The 20353-nt window shown below is 46.6% G+C and overlaps 1 protein-coding gene across 1 annotated transcript in view; it reads right to left on the bottom strand.

Moving 5' to 3' along the window:
* Positions 1-4577: 4577 nt before the first annotated feature.
* SLC25A48 (solute carrier family 25 member 48) overlaps positions 4578-20353 on the bottom strand; it is a 39571-nt gene continuing 23795 nt past the window's right edge. The window contains exons 5-8 of the mRNA XM_066272532.1: positions 19578-19835; positions 17043-17176; positions 9628-9757; positions 4578-5237 (exon numbers count right to left, since the gene is read on the bottom strand). Coding sequence (XP_066128629.1) covers positions 9635-9757; positions 17043-17176; positions 19578-19835 — 515 coding nt within the window. The 3' untranslated portion in view covers positions 4578-5237; positions 9628-9634. The remainder of the gene's footprint in view (positions 5238-9627; positions 9758-17042; positions 17177-19577; positions 19836-20353) is intronic.

Raw genomic sequence — 20353 nt, 5'->3', positions numbered from 1 at the left:
GGCTGTTTAGATCTTTTAAATTTTCTTTCAACAAGGTTTTTTAATTTTGTTAAAATATGCCTAATTATTTCATTTTTAAAATATATTCTGAATGAAATGATTTTCTTAATTTTGTTTTTGGAATATTTGTTGCTAGAAAATAGAAATACTACTGATGTTTATATGTTGATCTTGTATCTGAAGCCATGCTGAACTTGTTTATTGGTTATAATAATAGTTAACAATAATATTTATAATAATAATATTCGTAATAGTTATAATAATATATCAATATAATAGTTTTTAAATGGATTCCTTAGACTTTTCTATGTACAAGATATCATCTGCACACAAAGGTAGTTTGGTTCTCTTTTTCCAATTTGGATGTCTTCTATTTCATTTTCTTGCCTAATTGCCTTGGGTAAAAACCTCCAGTACAATGTTGAATAGGATGTGAGATCTTGTTTCTAATATTAAAGGGAAAGCATCTAGCCTTTAAGCGATGAGTATGATGTTGGCTGCAGAGTTCTAGATGCTCTTCATCAGGTTGAGGGAGGTCCCTTCAGTTCTGAGTTTGTTGAGTGCTTTTATCCTAAATGAATACTGTATTTTGTCAAATGTTTTTTCTGCACTGATTGAGATGATTATTTTTTGTTTATGAACATAGAAGTTAATTCTTGGCTTTTGAACGACTGAAGTAGAGCTCCTAGGTCCTGTCTTTGAACTGTGGGAGAGACGTCAGGGAGGAGAGGGTGAAAGCAGCCACTGTGAGCATCCGGACCCTGGCTGAGCCTTGAGACTGTGGGGGCAGAGTTCCCAGGGAGGGCTGAGAACGTGAGAATGGGGGGCCTCCCATCACTTGTGTGTCCTGGGAGATACCAGTCTGAAAAGAGAATGCCTCCACCACCTGACACGTGGCATGGCACAGGGAACCCCGGAAGAAGTTAAGGCTTTTCCCATAGGACAGAGAGGGGCATGGAGGTGTCATGGCACTTAAGAGGACCACAGAGGCCTCGGGTTGGCAGATACGACATGTACAGACCATGAAGTCAGATGAAATGGGAATGAAGATGCTTCCACCTATGCCATGAAGGAAAGATTATGCCCTAGGATGAGAGAGGAGAATGCTAGGTGGGGTGGGGTATCTCCCAAGAGACAGAAGCCTCTCCCTAGACCCCCCTATACCCCCCAAATCTAAAGTCAACCCCAGGGCAGGGAAAAGAAAGAGAAAATCCTGAACTGACTGCATTTAACTTCTAATTTCTGAATTTTACCCTGAGATGGCAAAATCCTTTATTTTGCTATCAGATAGAATGGATGCTTTATTAAAATACTAAATTTAAAGTAGAGAAATTTCATTTACTTTGTGTATACCTGAGAATGTGGTTGAATCATTAGCAAACACCATAAAGCACAGAGTGAGTGCCAGGTGCTGAACTCAGTACAACAGTAACTTAGAGCAGCGTCTTTGGAGTCTGCAGGTGTGGAGGAGAGACCTGGTCAATGCTGCTGGGAGGCAAAGGGGCAAGGCGCTGGGGTGGGTTTTGTGATGGGCAGGGGAGATGGAGCCCAGAGAATTCTGGCCCCTCTCCTCTCAGCCAGATGAGGGAAGCAGGGATTTTCTGGATGGTTTTTCAGATTCCCAGGAACTCATAGGCTGGACTTTGCTTTAAGGTTTCCTGGAGTCGCAGAGAGGGGCCAGAACCCTGAAGGGCTCAAGTCAGTGACTCATCAGATACCCTGGCCTCAGAAAGGCCACACCAGCATCTGCAGCCATCCCAACCCTAGTATGTGTATGAGGGCTTTACCTGCAGAGACAAGGCCTCGGGAACACCGCTGCAGCCATCCTGTGTTGCCCCCTGAAAAATGCAAACAACCCAGACTCACAGAGAAGAAGGCAGGATGCAACCAGATACAAGAAAAACCACAGTAACCCCCTGCCTTCCTCTAACCCCCATTTTGCACTTTATAGCTTACAAAACAACTTTTGCACTTGATTCTTAACGAAGTCCTAGAAGGTAAGTAAGGAGACCCAGTGTGGCCATTTTGCAGATGAGGAAACAGGCCTAGCAGAGGGAAAAGCTTGCCAGTGTCACACAGGTAGCTGATGACAGACTGAAACTGGAACCCAAGGCATAGGTCTTGCTAGTCTGAGGTTTGTTCCACCGCGGAGAAGTTAAAGGACAACAGCGAGAGACACAGGAGACCCAGAAAACAGGAAGAGTGGTGTTACAGGGCCCAGATGCTCTCACCACTGAAGTATTGTAGCTCACAAGCCACCAGAAGCCGACACCTGTGGAGAATTAGTTGATCTCTGCTGCCACCAACTGGTGATTCTGCAGCTTATCAGCCAAGAAAGCCTTTAGTGACGAATTTTTTTGTAGATCTGCCGTTTCAAAGGCGTCCTCGGGTCAAAACTATTTTCATAAAACACTGCGATGGTATCTACCCTTTTCACTCTCATTTTCTCACGAATGTACAATGGAGTTTTCTAAAGGCTACATGGCAAGTGACATCCCAACGGATTGAAAACAGAGGTGATACAGGGCTCCACCTGTCCTCTGTTTACACCAGAAGTTCGGGAGATTTGCAAAAATGTAACAGTGCAACTTTCTCGTTATTATTATTATTATTATTATTATTGGAAAGAATAGATATTTTCAATAAAGTGTTATGTTAGCATGTAATGAGTTACTATACTTTAAATATTTTTTAAATAGTTTTAATTTTTGGTAAATGTTATCATCTACATAAACAAAGGTTCTTTGAGGCCCTCCGTAATTTTGAAGAATGAAAGAGATGGCTGTTGAGAATCCTCGTTATAGTGTGTCAACTGACAGTTTTTGGCGCCAATTCAATACCAACAGGAACCTCCCTTTTGGGATGCGGTGAAGAAACTTTATTCAGTGCAAAAGGGCTCAACTGTGATATAGCAGGCTGTGAAAATAGCATGGCCGTAGCACAGCTCTGGGGCCAGCACCCTCTCTGTCTAGAGTCAGCTTTGCTCTGCTCTGCTCAATGATCTGTTCTGCTGCTCTGCTCTGGTTTGCTTTGCAATGCACTGGTCTGCTTCATCCTGATCTGGCAAGACATCTCCAGTGGGAAATACAGTTTCATTCTTCAGTGGAAAGGGAAAGTCACTCACTCCTTGAGTCACAGGGGAACTTTTATAGACAGAAGTTCCTGCCATTGGTCCCTGATTGGTCAGTCTTCATGCAAATTAGAGCTCCAAGTCCTTGCAGTTTGATTGGCCTGAAAAGCACTCTCCTGATTGGTCAAAGTAGAGCTGCTGTGATTGGTCAGAACTGTGCAGCTCTGATTGGATGGGGTAAAGTCTCAATCTTATTAGTTGAAGTAGGATTTCAGGAAATCTTTATAAGGGCTGGTTCAGATGGCAGAAACACAGTGGAGGCAGGTGGTTCATCTGTGGCTTCTCCATGAAGTGGCCTCTCCATGTGTGAGAGGCCCCTGTGCAAAATGGCTGCTAAGTTTCCTTTCCTTCTCTTCTTTCATTTGTTTTTTCTTTCTTTCTTTCTCTTTCTTTCTTTCTTTCTCTTCCTTTTTCTTTATCTCTCTTTCCTTTCTTTCCTTCTTCCTTCCTTCCTTCCTTCCTTCCTTCCTTCCTTCCTTCCTTCCTTCCTTCCTTCCTTCCTTCCTTCTTTCCTCCCTCCTTCCCTCCCTCCCTCCCTTTTTCTCCCCTTCCTTCCTTCCTTCCTTCCTTCCTTCCTTCCTTCCTTCCTTCCTTCCTTCCTTCCTTCCTTCCTCTTTCTCTTTTAATTTGAGCTCCATTAGCCACCAGGAGCCCTTTTTAGTAGGTGTTTTTTACCGCCCTTAGGGTTTACAAGAATATTGGTAGTTGTTGTTTTTTTACAAGATAATAGTAATGTTCCCTGTTCAGGGGGGTCAGGGTGTCCAGGCAAGAGAAAAGAAGAGGAAAGAAAGCCTGTAAAGTGATGGGCAGACAGGAGCTGGTCTCGTGGATTTGTTGGGTCACTCAGTCACTCCATCAACAAACATTTAAATGCCCATTATGTGCCTGGCATTGGGTGGGATGGGAAAATTGGTTGGAGTACAAGGAACCTGGGATAGAGCAATAAGAGATGAATCGAAGAGCAGCTCTGATGGGAATTACCAAAGGCCTTCAGTGGCTGTTGGGGACTCTACATTATATGTCTCAACAACTTATTTTTTCCCCAATTTTGGAATGATGTTCCTTGGGCTAGACAGCAGGGGGCAATGTAGCCTCAAGAAGATTATCAAATGGAACTGGAAGTCCAAGCTCAGCAGGAGCTCAGATACCTTGGAGCCTCACTTTCTCCCTCTGTATACTCAGTCAGCAATGCTTCTTTCTACTTCCCTCCTCCTATCATAGAGTGATCATAAGATGATGTGGCTGGCTGGTCATGGCTGTTCAGGGCACTCTGAGAAAGATTCTGAAGTGGCATTCAGCTCAACAAGATAGGGCTCTACACCTGATTAAAGGTACCTGTTGTAGGCACAAAAGTGGGTGACATCATGGACACATGACATATAACAGCAGAAAAGCAACGCCCCGTCCCATGTGATTCTAGTGAAAAATACAATTTAGAATCATGACATTATTCTGGAAACCAGACTGAACAAAGTAGTTTATTTTGCTTTGCTTTGTTCTTCATGTGAAAATAAGGCCCAGAGAATGCCCACCTAACCTGTGCTTGGTGCCATCGCCTCTGGAGCCCTTAATCAGCATGTGTAGCTGGCAGGGTGGGGCCAGCGCCTGCATGGCTTCTTCTCACTCTGCTGCCCTTTCCACCACTGCACCCTCCCTGCCCACCTTAGGCAGCTGGGGAAAGGGAAGTGAGACTTTCTTCTCACCTGTGTGGAGTGGCCTCTTCTCTGGGTGACATCTACAGGGGCCTAAACAGAGGAAAGAATGAGGGTGGCCGGTGTCTCTTGGAAGCCAGGCAGAAGCATCTGATACAGAAATGACCTGAGGAGGTTTTCAGTGTTTTTATTTGGAAACTTAAGAGACAACTCCAGCTCCTCTGTGCATTCCCAGTGAGTCTATAGCAGGCATGGGGAGCCAGGTGCCAGCGCAGATCTGAAACAGACGGCGATCAATCAGTGAGCCTGCCAAGGCAGCAGCACTGCGGCTGCAGCTGGGAGGGGAAGAACAGAGTGCTTGCCATCGGGGAGGAAGTTGATTCGGAGGTGAGCAGGCTCTGGAGAGGCGCCCTGCAGCAGAATGAGGTCCTGGTCAGATGACAGCAGCTCTAGTCCTGGGAAAAACGGAGGAAAGATAAGATGTTCAACTATCTGGACTTATCAGTCAGCAAGACGTGGCAGGCAAATAACCCACTTGGAGCTGCTGTGGTGTAGCAGCACTTGGCGAGTGCTCCATGAGGCCAGCTGGTGAACAGCTACGAAGCTGTCTAGTTTATTCACAAATGTTAAAAAAAAAATGTTATGGTTGCGGGAGATGTCTCTTCTTTCCTTGAAAATGAAATTGAAAGAAGGCTAATGAGGATTGGAGCATGAAAGTCAAGGCAGGGGGCAGTCCAGCATTATTCTGGGAAGGTTTTTTGAGGCAGCGGATCCCAGTGGACAGGTAGGATGGTGTGGATTCACGGGCCTCTGACAAGCCCAAGAACTGACCAGTGACTGACCAGAGGTTGGGTCCCCTTTTCTATCACCAAAGGTCATCTTCCTGGTATTGTCTGGCTTTGGTTTCTCCATGCACACCAATAAAACTGACCTCGTCACAACCACCTCATGCTGTGTCCACTAGATTACACATGGTCCTTGGGTCACTCACATGTTGACGTGGAGGGGAATAACTGAGCAGATGAGTGAGAGGGAAGTATTCCTTCCCAGGACCCGTGGGAGCCGGGAGAGCTCTGTGTCTGGTTGTTGGAAGGGGGGCTGAAGGTGCTTGCAGCTGGTCTCTGTTTCCTGCAGGCACCTGAGAACAATTCCATGTCATTCCCATCGTCTTTACTGGGTACTTGTGAGATGGTCACCATGCTATCACTTCACTTCCTTCGTTCTCTAGTCACACATCTTACTGTCCATAGTTTAGACCATGGGTTCTCAAACTCTTTGAAGTCGGGACGCATTTAAAATCCTACAAATAATTGTAGGCGCACTATATACAAATTTCTGAGAAATATGTTATAATAATTAAGTCAAATATTAAAGAAAAAAAAATAAAGTCCAAGTGTGCTTGTACGGTAATTAAACAAAATAAATATGACAAAATTAAATTTATTCTGACATTAAAAAACATTTTTATGTTACATTTTTTGAATTATGCTTTTTAGAATTTGTAAAAAAGAGGGGTTAAAAAAATGACAAAAAAGTTATCTTTTTATATATATAGATACATTCTGAGTAAGATTTAGTAAATTTAGCAGGTCCTGGTGCAAATGTGTTAAGTTTTTTCATTCTTGTGTTTATGAGAAACATGAGCCTGATGTGTCCTAGCGATTTCTTCAATGTTTAGACATATATTTGAAAGGTAAACTCTCATTTCCTCATCAATACATTGAAGAATTCCTCTCTTTTTACTCTTAATTGTGTTGAGGGTAGAAAATCCTAATTCACATAATAGGATGTTGAAAATTGTAGGAAAATGTTCAAAGCTTTTTTAGATATTGCCACATACTCTTATAGAAATCCAAAAGGCTTCAAGAGAGAACTCCTTATGTTTAAGCATCAGTCCAAAACCCCTACCATACATATCATCTTAACTTTACACCAAACAAAGGATAGAAAAAGCTTGCCTCCAGTCTTTCTGGGGAACATGGGAGGTAATGTAAACAATCCAGCACCACAGCTTAACAGCCTTTTGCAACCTAATCAGGCAAGTGAGGTGGGGGGTTGGGTAGACTGTCAGCTGACAGCCAATTCTCCACACCTCTGCCCAAAAATCTAAACTCCAAAAATCCTGTTGGTTTTTTGGTCCCAAATAGGCACATATTTCTCTGAAATACTATAGAGTGCACCTGGAAATCTTCTAGGGCACACACTTTGAGAACCACTGGTTTAGATGATGAGAGAGGCACTGGTGTCTATGTGGTCAAAGTGTGAATAGTGCCCTGTCCTGGACCATGGCCTTTCTGAGATTTCAGAGCTATGTGGTAAGTTCAAATCCAGAACTAGTTAGAGGGCCTTGGTGTTCTTGGGTGATAGCAGGAAATCGAGCTCCTTGGGTGAGGCTTGTTCAGATGAGGCTCCAGGAAAGTCATTTGGAACCCCCCCCTTCCAGCTGAGAGGCACCAGCCTCCTCCCCACCTGCAGAGGAAAGGTAGACAGACCTCTGTGCCTTTGTGTATTCAAAGCACTTTCAGAAAGAAAAGCTTCCAAATAAAGTGGTCACTCTTCTGAATGGCCAAATCCAAAACAATCAGGATTTCCCTTGCTAGAAACTTCTTCCTTCTTCCTGAAGTAACCAATCACCATGGTAGTGACAAGTGGCAGAGTGTGACAGCTCAGGCAAGTGTCCAGCCACTTAGATCTGCCAGGTCTTGGCATTAAAACCACCTTGCCGCTGGAGACTTGAGGACACAGGGAACGGTCCTGGACTGTTAACCAGGAGAGCAGGTTATAAAGCATTGTGGGAAGTATACATAAAAACACTTGGGAGAATAATAGGAAGCTCTTAGTATTTTTTAGGGTTTTGTTGTTATTGTTCTTCTTCTTTCAATTTATTTATTTTTCCAATTTTTTTTACAATAAAAATGCATTGAATTTATTATAGCATTTTTTTTTTCATTTTTCCGAAGCTGGAAACGGGGAGGCAGTCAGACAGACTCCCCCATGTGCCCGACCGGGATCCACCCGGCATGCCCACCAGGGGGCGATGCTCTGCCCATCCGGGGCATTGCTCTGTTGCATCCAGAGCCATTCTAGCACCTGAGGCAGAGGCCACAGAGCCATCCCCAGCGCCCGGTCATCTTTGCTCCAATGGAGCCTCGGCTGCAGGAGGGGAAGAGAGAGACAGAGAGGAAGGAGAGGGGGAGGGGTGGAGAAGCAGATGGGTGCTTCTTCTGTGTGCCCTGGCTGGGAATTGAACCCAGGACTCCTGCACGCCAGGCCGATGCTCTACCACTGAGCCAACCGGCCAGGGCCTATAGCATTTTTTTAAGCCACTTTCATCTGTTCAAAGCAGGGAGTGGCCAATATCTGAGCACAGCTCTCAAAACTAGACTTCTCTTCCCTGCCTTGGACATAACCCAAATATACTAACTTGTCACCTAAGATGCCTAACTATGCAAAATGCTTTGCTACCCTTCTCCTTTTGCGAGAGGGCAAAACACCAGGAAAGCTGCAAATGTGGGTGCTTCAGTAAAGAGCTAAAAGCCTCTGATTGAAAGCCAGTGTTCAGGGCTTATCTTGAGCTTACTCTCATCAGCCTGACCTGTCCGTCTGTCCCCAATTCTGGGGTCTGGCCATCCAGGCATCCTGGCGGGGCTCGGCTGCCTCAGGGGCGACAGCAGGGTGGTGTGCTAGACCTTCTGGACGAAGACCTTTCTCTCTGAGAGAATTTGCAGTCACCACGGCCCAAGTAAAATGGTTTCTAGGTAACTAAGAAATTCAGTGTCACTCCACTTTGTCATCTGAGCTCTGCAAGTGTCCGGTTTAGGGCCAGAGGAGGAGCAATGAGAATGGAAAAGAGGAAGAAGAACTGAGACGATACTGGAGGTTGATTATCCAGCCACTTGATGATGTTTCTGAGTGGCCATTTTGTGGCAAGCTCTGTGAGAGGAGGGGCCGTGCAGAGGTGAAGTGCCAGCCACAGCTCTCCTGGGACTTCTGCGCTGGCCGGGGAGTGAGAAGAATCGCCAGGCTGAGCAGGCACTGTGGGAGGGAGCCTACAGCATTACCCCCCTCCCCCGGCTGGGACATCGGGGCAGGCTTCCTGATGTCCTGATGACAAAGAGGAGCTGATGAAACCAAGGACGAGGGGAAAGGCATAAAAACAAGGTGGGGACTGTATGTCAGGCAGGGACAGCACACAAAAAGACCCAGAGATGAGACCGAGGATGGTGTTCTTGGGATGGTGGTGAAGAGACATGATTAAAGACTGATTGATGCTTTACCTACAGGGCAATGGGGGGGGGGCGAGAAGGCATTTGAACAAGGGAGTCTCTTGCTCAGATTTGTTTTCAGCTTTCTGCAATGAGAAAGGGGAAAGGGCAGGGTGTGGGAGGGAGGAAAGAGGGCAGAGGCTGTCCCCTAGAGCTTTGGGAGCCTTCTGGTGTCTCTCAAACTCAGGCTCTGAGTTCACTAGGGAGGTAGGAAGATGGTGCTCATGTGACAGGGGTGGGCACCCTGGTTTGAGTCCTCACTTCTGAGCCCGGGTCATTAAATGGTACAGTGAAACGACACTTCTCTCCCAGGGCCATCAATGCTGCTGAATAGAAAACCAGGTGAGCTTACTATGCAGAGGTAAGCTCTGTGCCAATCCCAGTCACTGGGCTCTCAGCTTGCCACTGGTCACAGGCAGGCATCTACGAAGGGGTTTTAGGTGACAAGAAGGGTGGCAGCCCTAGCCCCAGGATTAACACAGGTTAGACAGGAAACAAATTACAGAGAGACAGTTTCACGGCCAAGAAGAGAGCTTCAAGCTTTGCAAGGTACAATTGGTGGTGAAGGAAGCATACTGACCTGGCACTCAAGGGCTGGTCACTGCGTAGTCCCCCCGGAAGGCCCGCAGAGAGAGCTCATACCCGAGGAACATGGCCGCACTCATGGGGAAGCCCCGTACAGCATTCACTGTGATGCCTCTGAAAAACACCTTTGACAGGAGACACTTGATCACAGGGAACTGAGCCACACCCTCTGGGGGCCACCACTGAAGGGCAAAGGGAGGGCTGGTGGTGATGCCCACTCAGGCCCCCTGTCTCAGGCTGGACCCCATGGAGCTCGAAGGACCTGTGCAGGCAAAGACCACCTGGGATGCCCCAGCATGCCCCTGCCCTTACCAGGTCACATCTGATGGCACTTTTCCTTCTAGTCCTGGTCCATGTGCACTAAATATGATGGGAAACTGTTGAGTCCTGTGAACACCCACGTATACTTGTTTAATTGCCACTCTCTTGTGAACATACACATACACCCCCCGCCCCCCACGTGTGCATGTACACCCAGTGCTCAGGAATCTGGATGTCAGAGGCCCCTGCTTCACCTACTTGGCAGTGGTAGACAGAGCACCCAGCCACGACCAATACTGTGACAGGTGCGTCACAGGACAGCCCAAAGGGTCACGGTGCTGCAGATGGTGGGCAGAGTCAAGGCATAGCCTCACCACTCAGCGGCTGTGCTACTCAGGCAAATGGTAGCCTCTGGAGTCTCAAATTTACCAACTAAAATGGGGGTAAGCAAATGGTGGTCCTGATGCAATTGTTGAGGAAGTAAATGAGATGGTGCTGTTAGGCACTCTTGCAGTGCCCGCTGCGCGGTAAGCGCTCAGCAACTGTTGACTAGCACATCACCACCCGTTACCAACAGCCATTGCTTTGTGCAGAGTAGCACTCAAGCTCAGTCATTAGTGGATCCCTAGTGCGAGTGCCGGGGGAGGAGTGGCTCAGCTGTTAGTGCAAGAAGACTGTATGTATTTGTCTTCCATCCCTAGGGAGCGTGGTAAGATGCTTCACTTCCTCCCCAAATCTTCTTGCCTGGAGCTGGGTAGACACAAATCCATGTGATCTCATTCTAGCCCTTGGAAAGTTTAGAACCTACAGGGGAGCTAATCCCATTCAGGGATAACTGCAACATAATGTAAAATGATAAGAACAGATAAGGGCTTTCGTGAGCAATGGGGTGGAGAGGGCCTGTCCTTAAACGTTCTCTCTAGAAAACACCAAAGGCAAATTTCTACCCAAGCATAAATGACACAATAACTGTCAGACACAAGATGCAAATCTGTTAACTGACTCCTGTATCATATACGGAGTTTATGAAATGAAGCTGGTGTTGTGATTTAAGAAAGCAGAAACCTAGCCCTTTGCCTTTCCCATTTTCTTGATAGTTGGGCCCCGGAGTATCAGGGTAGATGCAGGCCAGTCATCTGTCAGGACATCAGGTGACCTTCCCTCAGGAGAGGAGCCTGCCCCTTACACTCGGTGGCAGCCTAGAAGGTGCAGTTTGATTGGGAAGGGGAGAGAAAGGACTTGTGGACTTGGGGAGGGAGTGGATGGACCAGGATCCCTGAAGTGACCAAGTGGCTGCTCAAAAGCCTGGAGCAATTCAGGCCGGGGCAAGCGGGATCCTTGTACCAACAGCACTCCTTCCTCATATCTAACCTTTCTGGAATTCCACAGGCTCACCCAGAGTGACTGAGGAACAGCAGGGAACTAGGTCAGGTTCCTAGAGGAAAATTCCATGCTAGTGCCCTCAGAGGCTTCCCTGTGGACCTGGGTTTGGCTCTGCAAGGCAGGGCAAGCCAGGCAGAACCCAGCTGGGAGTGTGATCTGCCTGTCCTACAGCACTGGGCCCTGTAGGAGCCACTGGCCACTTCAGACAGACAGATGTGACCTCTCTCCAGCAGCTGTGGCTGTTCTACCTCTGCTCGACGAGGCTGAAAGATGGCAAAGTGCAGACCTCCTGGCTTTCACTGCAGCTTTTGGAGCACAAAGACTAGACTCAGTTGTTCCTCATGAAGCCTCAATTGCTCCCCACTGCCCAAGATCAAGTGCACACCCTTCCCTGGACTGGCAGGACCCACACTCTGTTCCTGCACGTTCTCTGGGCTGCCTCTTACACGTGTCACTTTGGGCGGGCGAATGACCTGTCCCTCCTAAGGGGCCAACTCTTTCCCACCACTGGGCCTCTACTGGAATGCTCCCCAGATCTGGATGTGCTCTCCCATAGTCCCTCCAGGGCCACTGTGAGTTGGATTATGGCCCATTGTCTTCTCTGCACTTAGTATCTCTCTGCCGTCACAGCGCTTTTCACACTATATTCCAACTGCGTGGCTTGCATGTCCTCTTATTAATAATCCCAGTAAGGGTAGTGAGAGCAGGGCTGCATGTGTGGCTTCCCTCTGAATCCCCAGATCCTGTGCTGTGCTTGGCCTAGAGGACCCTCTATAAACTTTATTAAATGAATCAATGGATGGATAAATGGCTGGTTTGCTGGATGTAAAAATGAATGAATGAATGAACTTGATACAAAAAAGAATGCTCTCTGAGCTGAAAGATCCCAGCAGTGACTAATAGTGGGGGATTCCTGCATTGGAGAGAAGGCTCCAGAACCCACAAGGTGCAGAACCAAATAGCAACCAACCCTGGTACCACAGGAAACTTGTCTACTACAAATGTTCCTCTCTGTCACTCCTTAGAGTTATCCAATCTCATCCTGCTGCCCAAAATCCCTTCACAGCAGTTACCTCTATGGAGCTAAAGGACACGAAGTCACTCCTCCAGCATCCTTATTTCAGATGACAACTCTCCAAGTATGAACCATGGCCCCTGTAGCCCACAGGATCATCACAGTAGGCAGAGACTGGGTCCAAAATGACCAGACCTTTTTTTCTGTTCCACCTTGGGAATGCCCTGAAAGTCCATGGATTTCTAATCCCCCTATCATGAAGGCTGCTTCACTGGTAATCATTCAGCGAGTTGCAAAAAGGGCTACTAAAATTGGGACCATCATCATTATTTTACTGCTTTCCAATTCTCTTACCATTGAATTCTTTTCTCATGGGAAAGCAGGAACAGCTTAAGGCTTTGTACCCTGCCTCAGTGAGCCACAGTAAAAGTGTTTCAGAATGGGGACTCCACAAGCCAGTGCCCAAGCCAACTGGGACTGGAGCCATCCCTCAGCCCTGGGAAAGGCATTCCTCCTATTGCTAAGAATATGACTGTGAGACATCCCAACTTTCCAGGACTGTGGGGGATTCTTTTTTGTTACTATATGTTATTTATATGCAAATACACACATACATAAATATATATATACATACATATATGTTTGCACAGGCCATGAATAGTTTTAAAATATATCACAAGAAATAACAGTGATTGCCTTTGAGAGAGGACCAGGGAACTACAGGAGGGATATTAGACATAGATATATATCCTCTTACACCTTTGAAGCTTCCTATGTTCATATATAATCTATTTTTAACTTTCTAATAAAAAATTTAAAAATTAATCTGATAGCTGAATATTGCTATCTTTACTTAAAACCTGTCTCTGCCTGACCAGGCAGTGGTGCAGTGGATGGAGTGTCAGACTGGGACACGAAGGACCCTGGTTCAAAACCCCGAGGTCACCAGCTTGAGCGCGGGCTCATCTGGTTTGAGCAGGGCTCACCAGCTTGAGCCCAAGGTCACTGGCTTGAGCAAGGGGTCACTCAGTCTGCTGTAGCCCTCGGTCAGGACACATGTGAGAAAGCAATCAATGAATAACTAAGGTGCCATAACGAAGAACAGATGCTTCTCGTCTCTCTCCCTTCTTGTCTGTCTGTCCCTGTCTCTCTCTCTGTGTCTCTGTCACAAACAAATAAAATAAAATAAAACCTGTCTCTGCCTATAAACTATGGGCCAAATTTTATTAAGATTAAAAAATGATTATCTGGCCTCATTTGCCCTCTAGGACTTTAAAAAGAATTTGTTACAGAGGGTAGTAATTTTTGGAGGAAATAATATCAGCAATATATTTTGCTTCTACAGATATTTTTAGAATTATGACACATTAATATTAAAGATAGCAGACAAAAAATTTCATATAAAAACAGAGCATCTCATTTGAATCTCTCTCATGTGTCCCTCTGTACTTGTTGGTTGTATCACAAACTGTGCTTCTGCCAAAAAAAATAAAAATTAAAAATTAAAAAGGCAATTGAGGTGAGAATTCTAGAAAGATGGTAGAATAGGAAATACCAGGAATCTGCCTCCCCACCTGGACAACAACTATATGAACAGAATCTGTCTGATTTTGGGATTCTGGAGTCTATTGAATAGTTGCAGTTTTTAGGGGAAGGTCTGGTCAGTAAATTGTATTAATTTCAGTCAATTCCAGCTCTTAGCATAATAACAGCTACCCAGCCTCCACCAAGGCCTGTGGCAGAAGCTGTGCATGTGATTCTGGAGTAACCTGCACATATCTATGGTAGCCAGGATAGGCAAAAAGGACCCTGTCCTGCAAATATTGAAAGTCTACTTCTGATCACTGATTGGTGTTCTGGTCACAGAAGTGCCATTGTTGTTTCACATGCACACATACATACCCTCGTTGATATAAGGCCCTCCCTTCTGGCTGAAGTGATTTCCAGGAGATTTAAAGGGCTAATGTCCCTCCCCCTTCATTTTCCCCGTTTTCCCTTTTGGGAGGCAGACATTAAAGACTAAGACATTAAAAGCAATCTCACATTTGGGGATTGAAGATGCCCAGGGAAAGGTACAGGCTCAGAAAAGACCTGAAAAAACCATAAGTTCACCCCTGATCCTCAGCACAGAGACAGCATGCAACAGTCAGAAAAGCAAAACAATAAACAAAACAAGAACAGCTGGAAAAGGAAAGAATCTGATTCCCACAGCTACCACAGGATCAGATTCAAATGTCTGCTTTTCAACAACAATAAAAACACAAGTTATATGAAGAAACAGGGAAGTATGGTCCACTCAAAAAAATAAATCAATCAACAGAAACTTTCCCTGAAAAAGATTGATAGCAGAATTACTTGACAGACTTTAAAACAACAGTCTTATAGGTGCTTAAAGAACTAAAGGAAGATATGAAAAAAGTCAAGAAAATGATATATGAACAAAACGGAAATATCAGTGAAGAAACAGAAAACCCAGAAAAAGCAAATAAACGGAAATTCTGGAACTGAAAAGTATAATAACTGAAATGAAAAATTCACTAGAAGGAAAAAGCATATTTTAACAGGCAGAAGAAAGAATCAGCAAACTTGAAGATAAGACAATGACAATTATTGAAGCTGAGCAGTAGAAAGAAAAAAGATTGGAGAAAAATGAACAGAACCTAAGGGACCTGTGGGAAACTCTCAAGCCAATCAACATATGCATTGTGGGACTCTCAGAAGAAGAGAGAAAGGGGAAGAGAGAATATTTGAAGTAATAATAGCTGAAAACTTCCCAAATTTGATGTAAGACCTGAATATAAGCAGCAAAGGAGCTCAACAAACTCCAAGTAAGAGGAACACAAAAAGACCCACATTAATATACATAATAAACTTTTCAAAGACAAAGACAAAGAAACAAGAGAGCAACATGAGAGAAGCAACTCATTGCACAAAGGATCCTCAGTAAAGATAACTTTAGAAGCCAGAAGACACTGGAATAATACATTCAAAGTGCTAAAAGAAAAAATTGTCAACTAGGATCCTATATCCAGCAAAATTATCCTTCAAGAGTACCTGAAACTGGTATAATTTTATTAACCAATGTCACCCCAATAAATTCAATAAAAAGAAAAAAAAAACCAAAAAACTGGGAATGAAAACGTTCCCAGTTAAACAAAAGCTGAGGGAGTTCATTACCGTTAAACCTATTCTGCAAGAAATGCTTAAGGGAGTCCTTCAGGGTAAAATGAAATGACACAACAGTAACTTGAAGTTGTATGAAGAAATCAAGACCTCAATAAAGGAAAATTCATAGGAGTGTGATGTCATCATCCTGGTAGAACAAGACATTCCTCATTTTGTCCCCACCTCAACAACAAAAATTTGGCATCCATCCATGAACAAAATGGCTGCAGGAGTTGTGAAATCCAGCACCATACAAGGGAACCAAAAGAAGTGTCTCCCGTCTGTATGTCAGGTAATAGGCAGGCAGACCTCAGCACTGGCAGTGGAACCTGAGGTAGCCTGTGAGCTGGCACTAGCCCCTCTTGGCCGTGGTCCATGAGCACCTGGAGCACACTGACTTGGGCAGTCACCCACAAATGAGAGAGCCTTTGGGGAAGTCCAGGTTTCCAGAGAACTTCCAGCACTCCATTGGAGCAAAAACAAAACAAAAACAAGCAAACAAAAATAGTGTGGATGCACTGGAGTGGACAGTTAGTAAATACTGGAGGGCTTGGGACAAGGCAGCCACATGGGAAAAGGCCCAGAGCTCAGCAGTAACATTAAAACTAATAAAAATACTGATACTCATGATGCCAATGACAAATGGATAACTTTTAAAATGTTCTCTATATGTGATGCATTAAGCTAAGCACTTTTTACGTGTGCAACTTAAATTAAACCACAAATATCCCTGTCGAACCTGGCAGGGATGGTTATCCCTGGGGAAACTGAGGCTCAGAGAGGTGAAGCAATTTGTCTGGATTCCTCCAGCTCACAAATAGCCAGGCCTGGCCTTGAACTCAAGTTTACTGATTCTAAGAAGCATGTCAAGAAAATCAAGGGCCTATTTGTGTAAGAGCAAACAAGATGGTATCTCTGGAGGGTGCTAGGGGTGTCATGGGAGACAAGATAGGCAGTGGTGGGTTTGTTCACAACCTTGGATGCAGGCATGGAAGTCTGGTCTGCATTCTGGGACAGTTTGGGGGCCAGGAAGGGGCTTGGGTTTAGGACAAGCCTTTGGATGCAAGGAGGAAAAAAGAGGAAGAGATGAGGCTCAGCTGGAGGCTGCCTCAGTAGCTGAGACCAGAAGTGATGGAGTCTGGATTCGCATGGGTGGGAGAGCAGAAGAGATCAGGGAACCGAAACTTGTGAGATGTGACGACTGGGGTGGTTCTGGGACTTCCCACTAGGAGAAGGAGGAAGGGCGAGGCACTGAAAAGTGAGTGAGGAAGGACCTCCCAGCCTAGCTTGATGAGAAGGCGAGCTTGGTGACACACAGATGTGGGTCTAGGTCCCGGCTCCACCATGCATCAGCTGTTTGACCTCAGGTGGGTTACCAGTCCTCTCTGAACCTCTGTCAGGTGGGGTGCACGCCCACCTCCTCCCAGGCCGGGGCAAGGACAGGATGAACCAGTTTCTCTCATAGTGCTTGATGAATGGTAACCACCAGCACCTCAGTGACCCTTCTCTATAATCTCACACCCTGACAGGTCTGACTGACCTTCCAGGGACTGACACTGACCCCGCGTGACTGCGGTGGGGCTTACTTTAAGACCGTCCTTCTGGTAACTCTGGGTGATACAGTCCAGGACACCTTTGTATTTGTTTAAATGAACCCCATCTGCCTGGAGTCGACTTTTCACAACATCCATAGGAGTCGCTGTCCCCCAGGAAATTGCTCCTGTAAAGAGAGAGACAAACAGATGTCAGGCTGACTGGTTGGGATCTGCAGGGAACCCTGTAGATTTCCACCATTCCAAGGCTTCATTAGCTGATGAGGGAAGTGGAATTGCTCAGGGTTAGGACCTGTCAAGGCTGTTCCCAAGCTTCCCTTGCTACTTGTTGTGAGACTTTGCAGAATTATCCTACCCCCAGTAGACCTTGGGTTTGTCACCTGTAAAATTGGGCAGCAGCATCTGTCTTCACAGGGTTGCCGTGAAGATAGATAAATGTCTGCATGTGAAGGACTTAGCACAGTGCTGGGCCCACAGCCAGGGCTCCGGAAGTGGAAGCCTTTCTTAGCAGCTTCAGTTGCAGAAACGGAAATAGGACCCCCCACCCCCAGTGCTTTGCAGCATCTTTCCAGGGGGCCTGGGGAGAGCCCAGGGTGAGGCCTGAGGCCGAAGGCTTGCAGCTGCCCAGAGGCAGGATTTACCCTGTACATACAGAAGCTAAACAAACCTGTGCAGATGGGCCGCTGGCCAAGGGACCAGCCTGAGGATGGCAAAGAACAGGAACAGGTCTTTAAAAATCTCTTATCTTTTCCAGATATATGGAATAGAAGCCTTAGGACCAGTGCCCCTGGGTAATCCTCATTGGATCAACTCAGGTGCCCTGGTTCCAGCACTTTTGTGACTTTAAGGGACTCTGGAAAAACAACACAGCTGGGTTATTGTGTAAACACAAAAGCTGGCACATTCTTGGATGGGGAGAGAAAAACAAACTCATGCCAAAGTTCAAGGCAGCTGGTTTGCAAGGTTTTATAATTGCTTCCCACAGAGACCTTTGCCTGCCCCAAGCCCTCGGCTGGCCCATCCCAGCCTCCAACCCCAGTGGCCCTTGTCCATGGCCCTCAGGGAGCCCTCTGGACCTCCTGCCTCCTGTTAGTGTAATAGGCTGCTGCCCCTGGCACTGCCCATCGTGAGTGTAGTACAAATGGAGGTTTGCCTGCCCTCTCTCACCAGAAACGAGAAAGCCACAGGGCCTTGTCTGTCCTCCCAGCCAGGCCTCAAGCAGTGACTGAACACTGGCTAGGAGGCAGGTGGGCCAGGCCTAAGGCCGGTGGAGGTGAGGGAAACACTGGAGTTTGGTGGTGAAGACGTGGCTTTGTTACATATTGGCTGAGTTTCAAGCATAGCTAATTATGATGAAGAGGAGGAGGAGGAAAGACAATTTTCTTCTCTCAGCATCAAGCATACCATGTTATCAGCCTTTTTTTTTTATTAGATTTTATTTATTGATTTTTGGATAGAAGAGGAAGAGAGAGAGAGAAAGAGCGGGAGAGTGAGCAAGATGGGGGAGAAGCAGGAAGCATCTACAAGTAATAGTTGCTTCCTGTATGTGCCTTGACCAGGCAAGCCCAGGGATTTGAACCAGTGACCTCAGCATTCCATGTCAACGCTCCATCCACTGAGCCACCACAGGTCAGCATTATCAGCCTTCTTAAGAAGCAGTCCTCTCGGACTAACGTGCCCCCTCTGGCTGCAGCTACATTTCTCTCTGTCCCTGTCCTGCACAGCCAGACCCCTCCCAAGTGCTGTAGGACTTGGGTTCTCCGATTTCTTTTATTCTGCTCTCTCTCAATCTCACTTCAATCAGGTTTTTACACCCTTCTCTTGACCAAAATGGGTCTCATCAAAGTCCCTGATGACCTACATGGTGGTGAGGGGCAGCCTGTGGCAGAGACCGGTGGGGCTGGGGCCCAGCAAGTCAGTCGCAGGAGCAGAGAATGAGCGCCAGGGGGCCCCAGGCAGCCAGGCATGGAGAAGGGCATTGCCTTTCATCCTGCATGACGTGGGGATGCAGTGCGGAGGATAAGGGATTGGTCCATGGTCACAAAATGAGTAAGTGTGGACGTGAACTTGGATCTTTCTGACTGCACCGTCCCTGCTACACTGTCTGCACTAGCTGGGTGACCTTGGCTTGGTCAATTAATCTCTCTGGATCTGAGCTTTGTTATCTGAAAAATGGGGAGACTGATTCCTACCTCCTGGAGGTAACAAAATCCTCACATGAGAAAGGTTTACAATGTGCCAATATTCAAAAAAGGTGAACCCTAATAACCACTTCCTTTGCAAAGCTCAGGAACACCTGACACAGAGTAAGTGCTCAGAATGTGTCATCTGACTGGGAGCTGAATAAGCCCAAATAGGGACTTATCCCCACAGGTCAAGCAGAGAGGGGATGGGAGAAAGGGAGGACCAGTTCCCACTCCTAGCCCTTGCTCTGGCACATAGTAGGTACTTAACATGGAACTGTTGGATGAATCTTGCCCTTCCCCATGACTGAGAAGGGCATGGTGGGCTTCCCAGCTGTCCCATGCAGTGGCCAGCCAGGGACAGGGATCACTGCCGCTGCCTTACCTGCCATGCCTCCTGCCAGCCACACAGCACAGGGGCTGGGGTCCGCACAGGCCTTGGGTGTGATCCAGTCACTCAGGAACACATAGGGGATAAAGTAGAGGCAATAGCCCGGGACATCCCTCAGCAGCATGGCGCCGGCGCCCCGGTACAGCCCCACCAGGCCCTCAGTCCGGACGATGGTTGCAATGCAATGCACAGGCCCCTGGTAGGCTGGCCGCTCCCCAAGAGCCACTGCCCTGGGCTTCAGACTGAGGTTGGCTGCAAAGACAGGGGCAGAAGATGACAAATGACCCTGGGCACAAAGAACTGGCCATTCTTTGGACAGGAAGCCAGTCCAGCCCATTGACAGTTCCCACTCATGTGGCCCATTAGTTTTTACCAAACCTGATCTTGGCATCTCACACCAGGATTGTGGAGACCCTACAGACAGCCCCTGCCAACACATGCAGCCAGACTGGAGATGATCCCACCCAGGAAATAAAGCACCAAGTTGCCTTAGAATGCCCAGGGTTTCTGGCCAACCATCACTATGTCTTTCTAAGCAGATAGGACTGTAGAATGCTAGGATCAAATCGGAAAAGCCAAACCAAGCTCTTTCTTGAAGCAGAGACCGGGAAATCTAGCCCACTCTGTGTGTGTGTGTGTGTGTATGTGTGTGTGTGTGTGTGTGTGTGTGTATTTGTGTGGATGTGTACTTGTGTACAGTGTGGTAAAAAAGTACTTGAGATTTGGACCCAGTTCCGAATCCTGGCCCCACCACTTACAAATATTTTGTC

The sequence above is a fragment of the Saccopteryx bilineata genome, chromosome 4 (assembly GCF_036850765.1).
Source record: "Saccopteryx bilineata isolate mSacBil1 chromosome 4, mSacBil1_pri_phased_curated, whole genome shotgun sequence".
In the NCBI taxonomy this organism is placed as follows: Eukaryota; Metazoa; Chordata; class Mammalia; order Chiroptera; family Emballonuridae; genus Saccopteryx; species Saccopteryx bilineata.
This window is presented reverse-complemented; position numbering and strand designations above follow the sequence as displayed.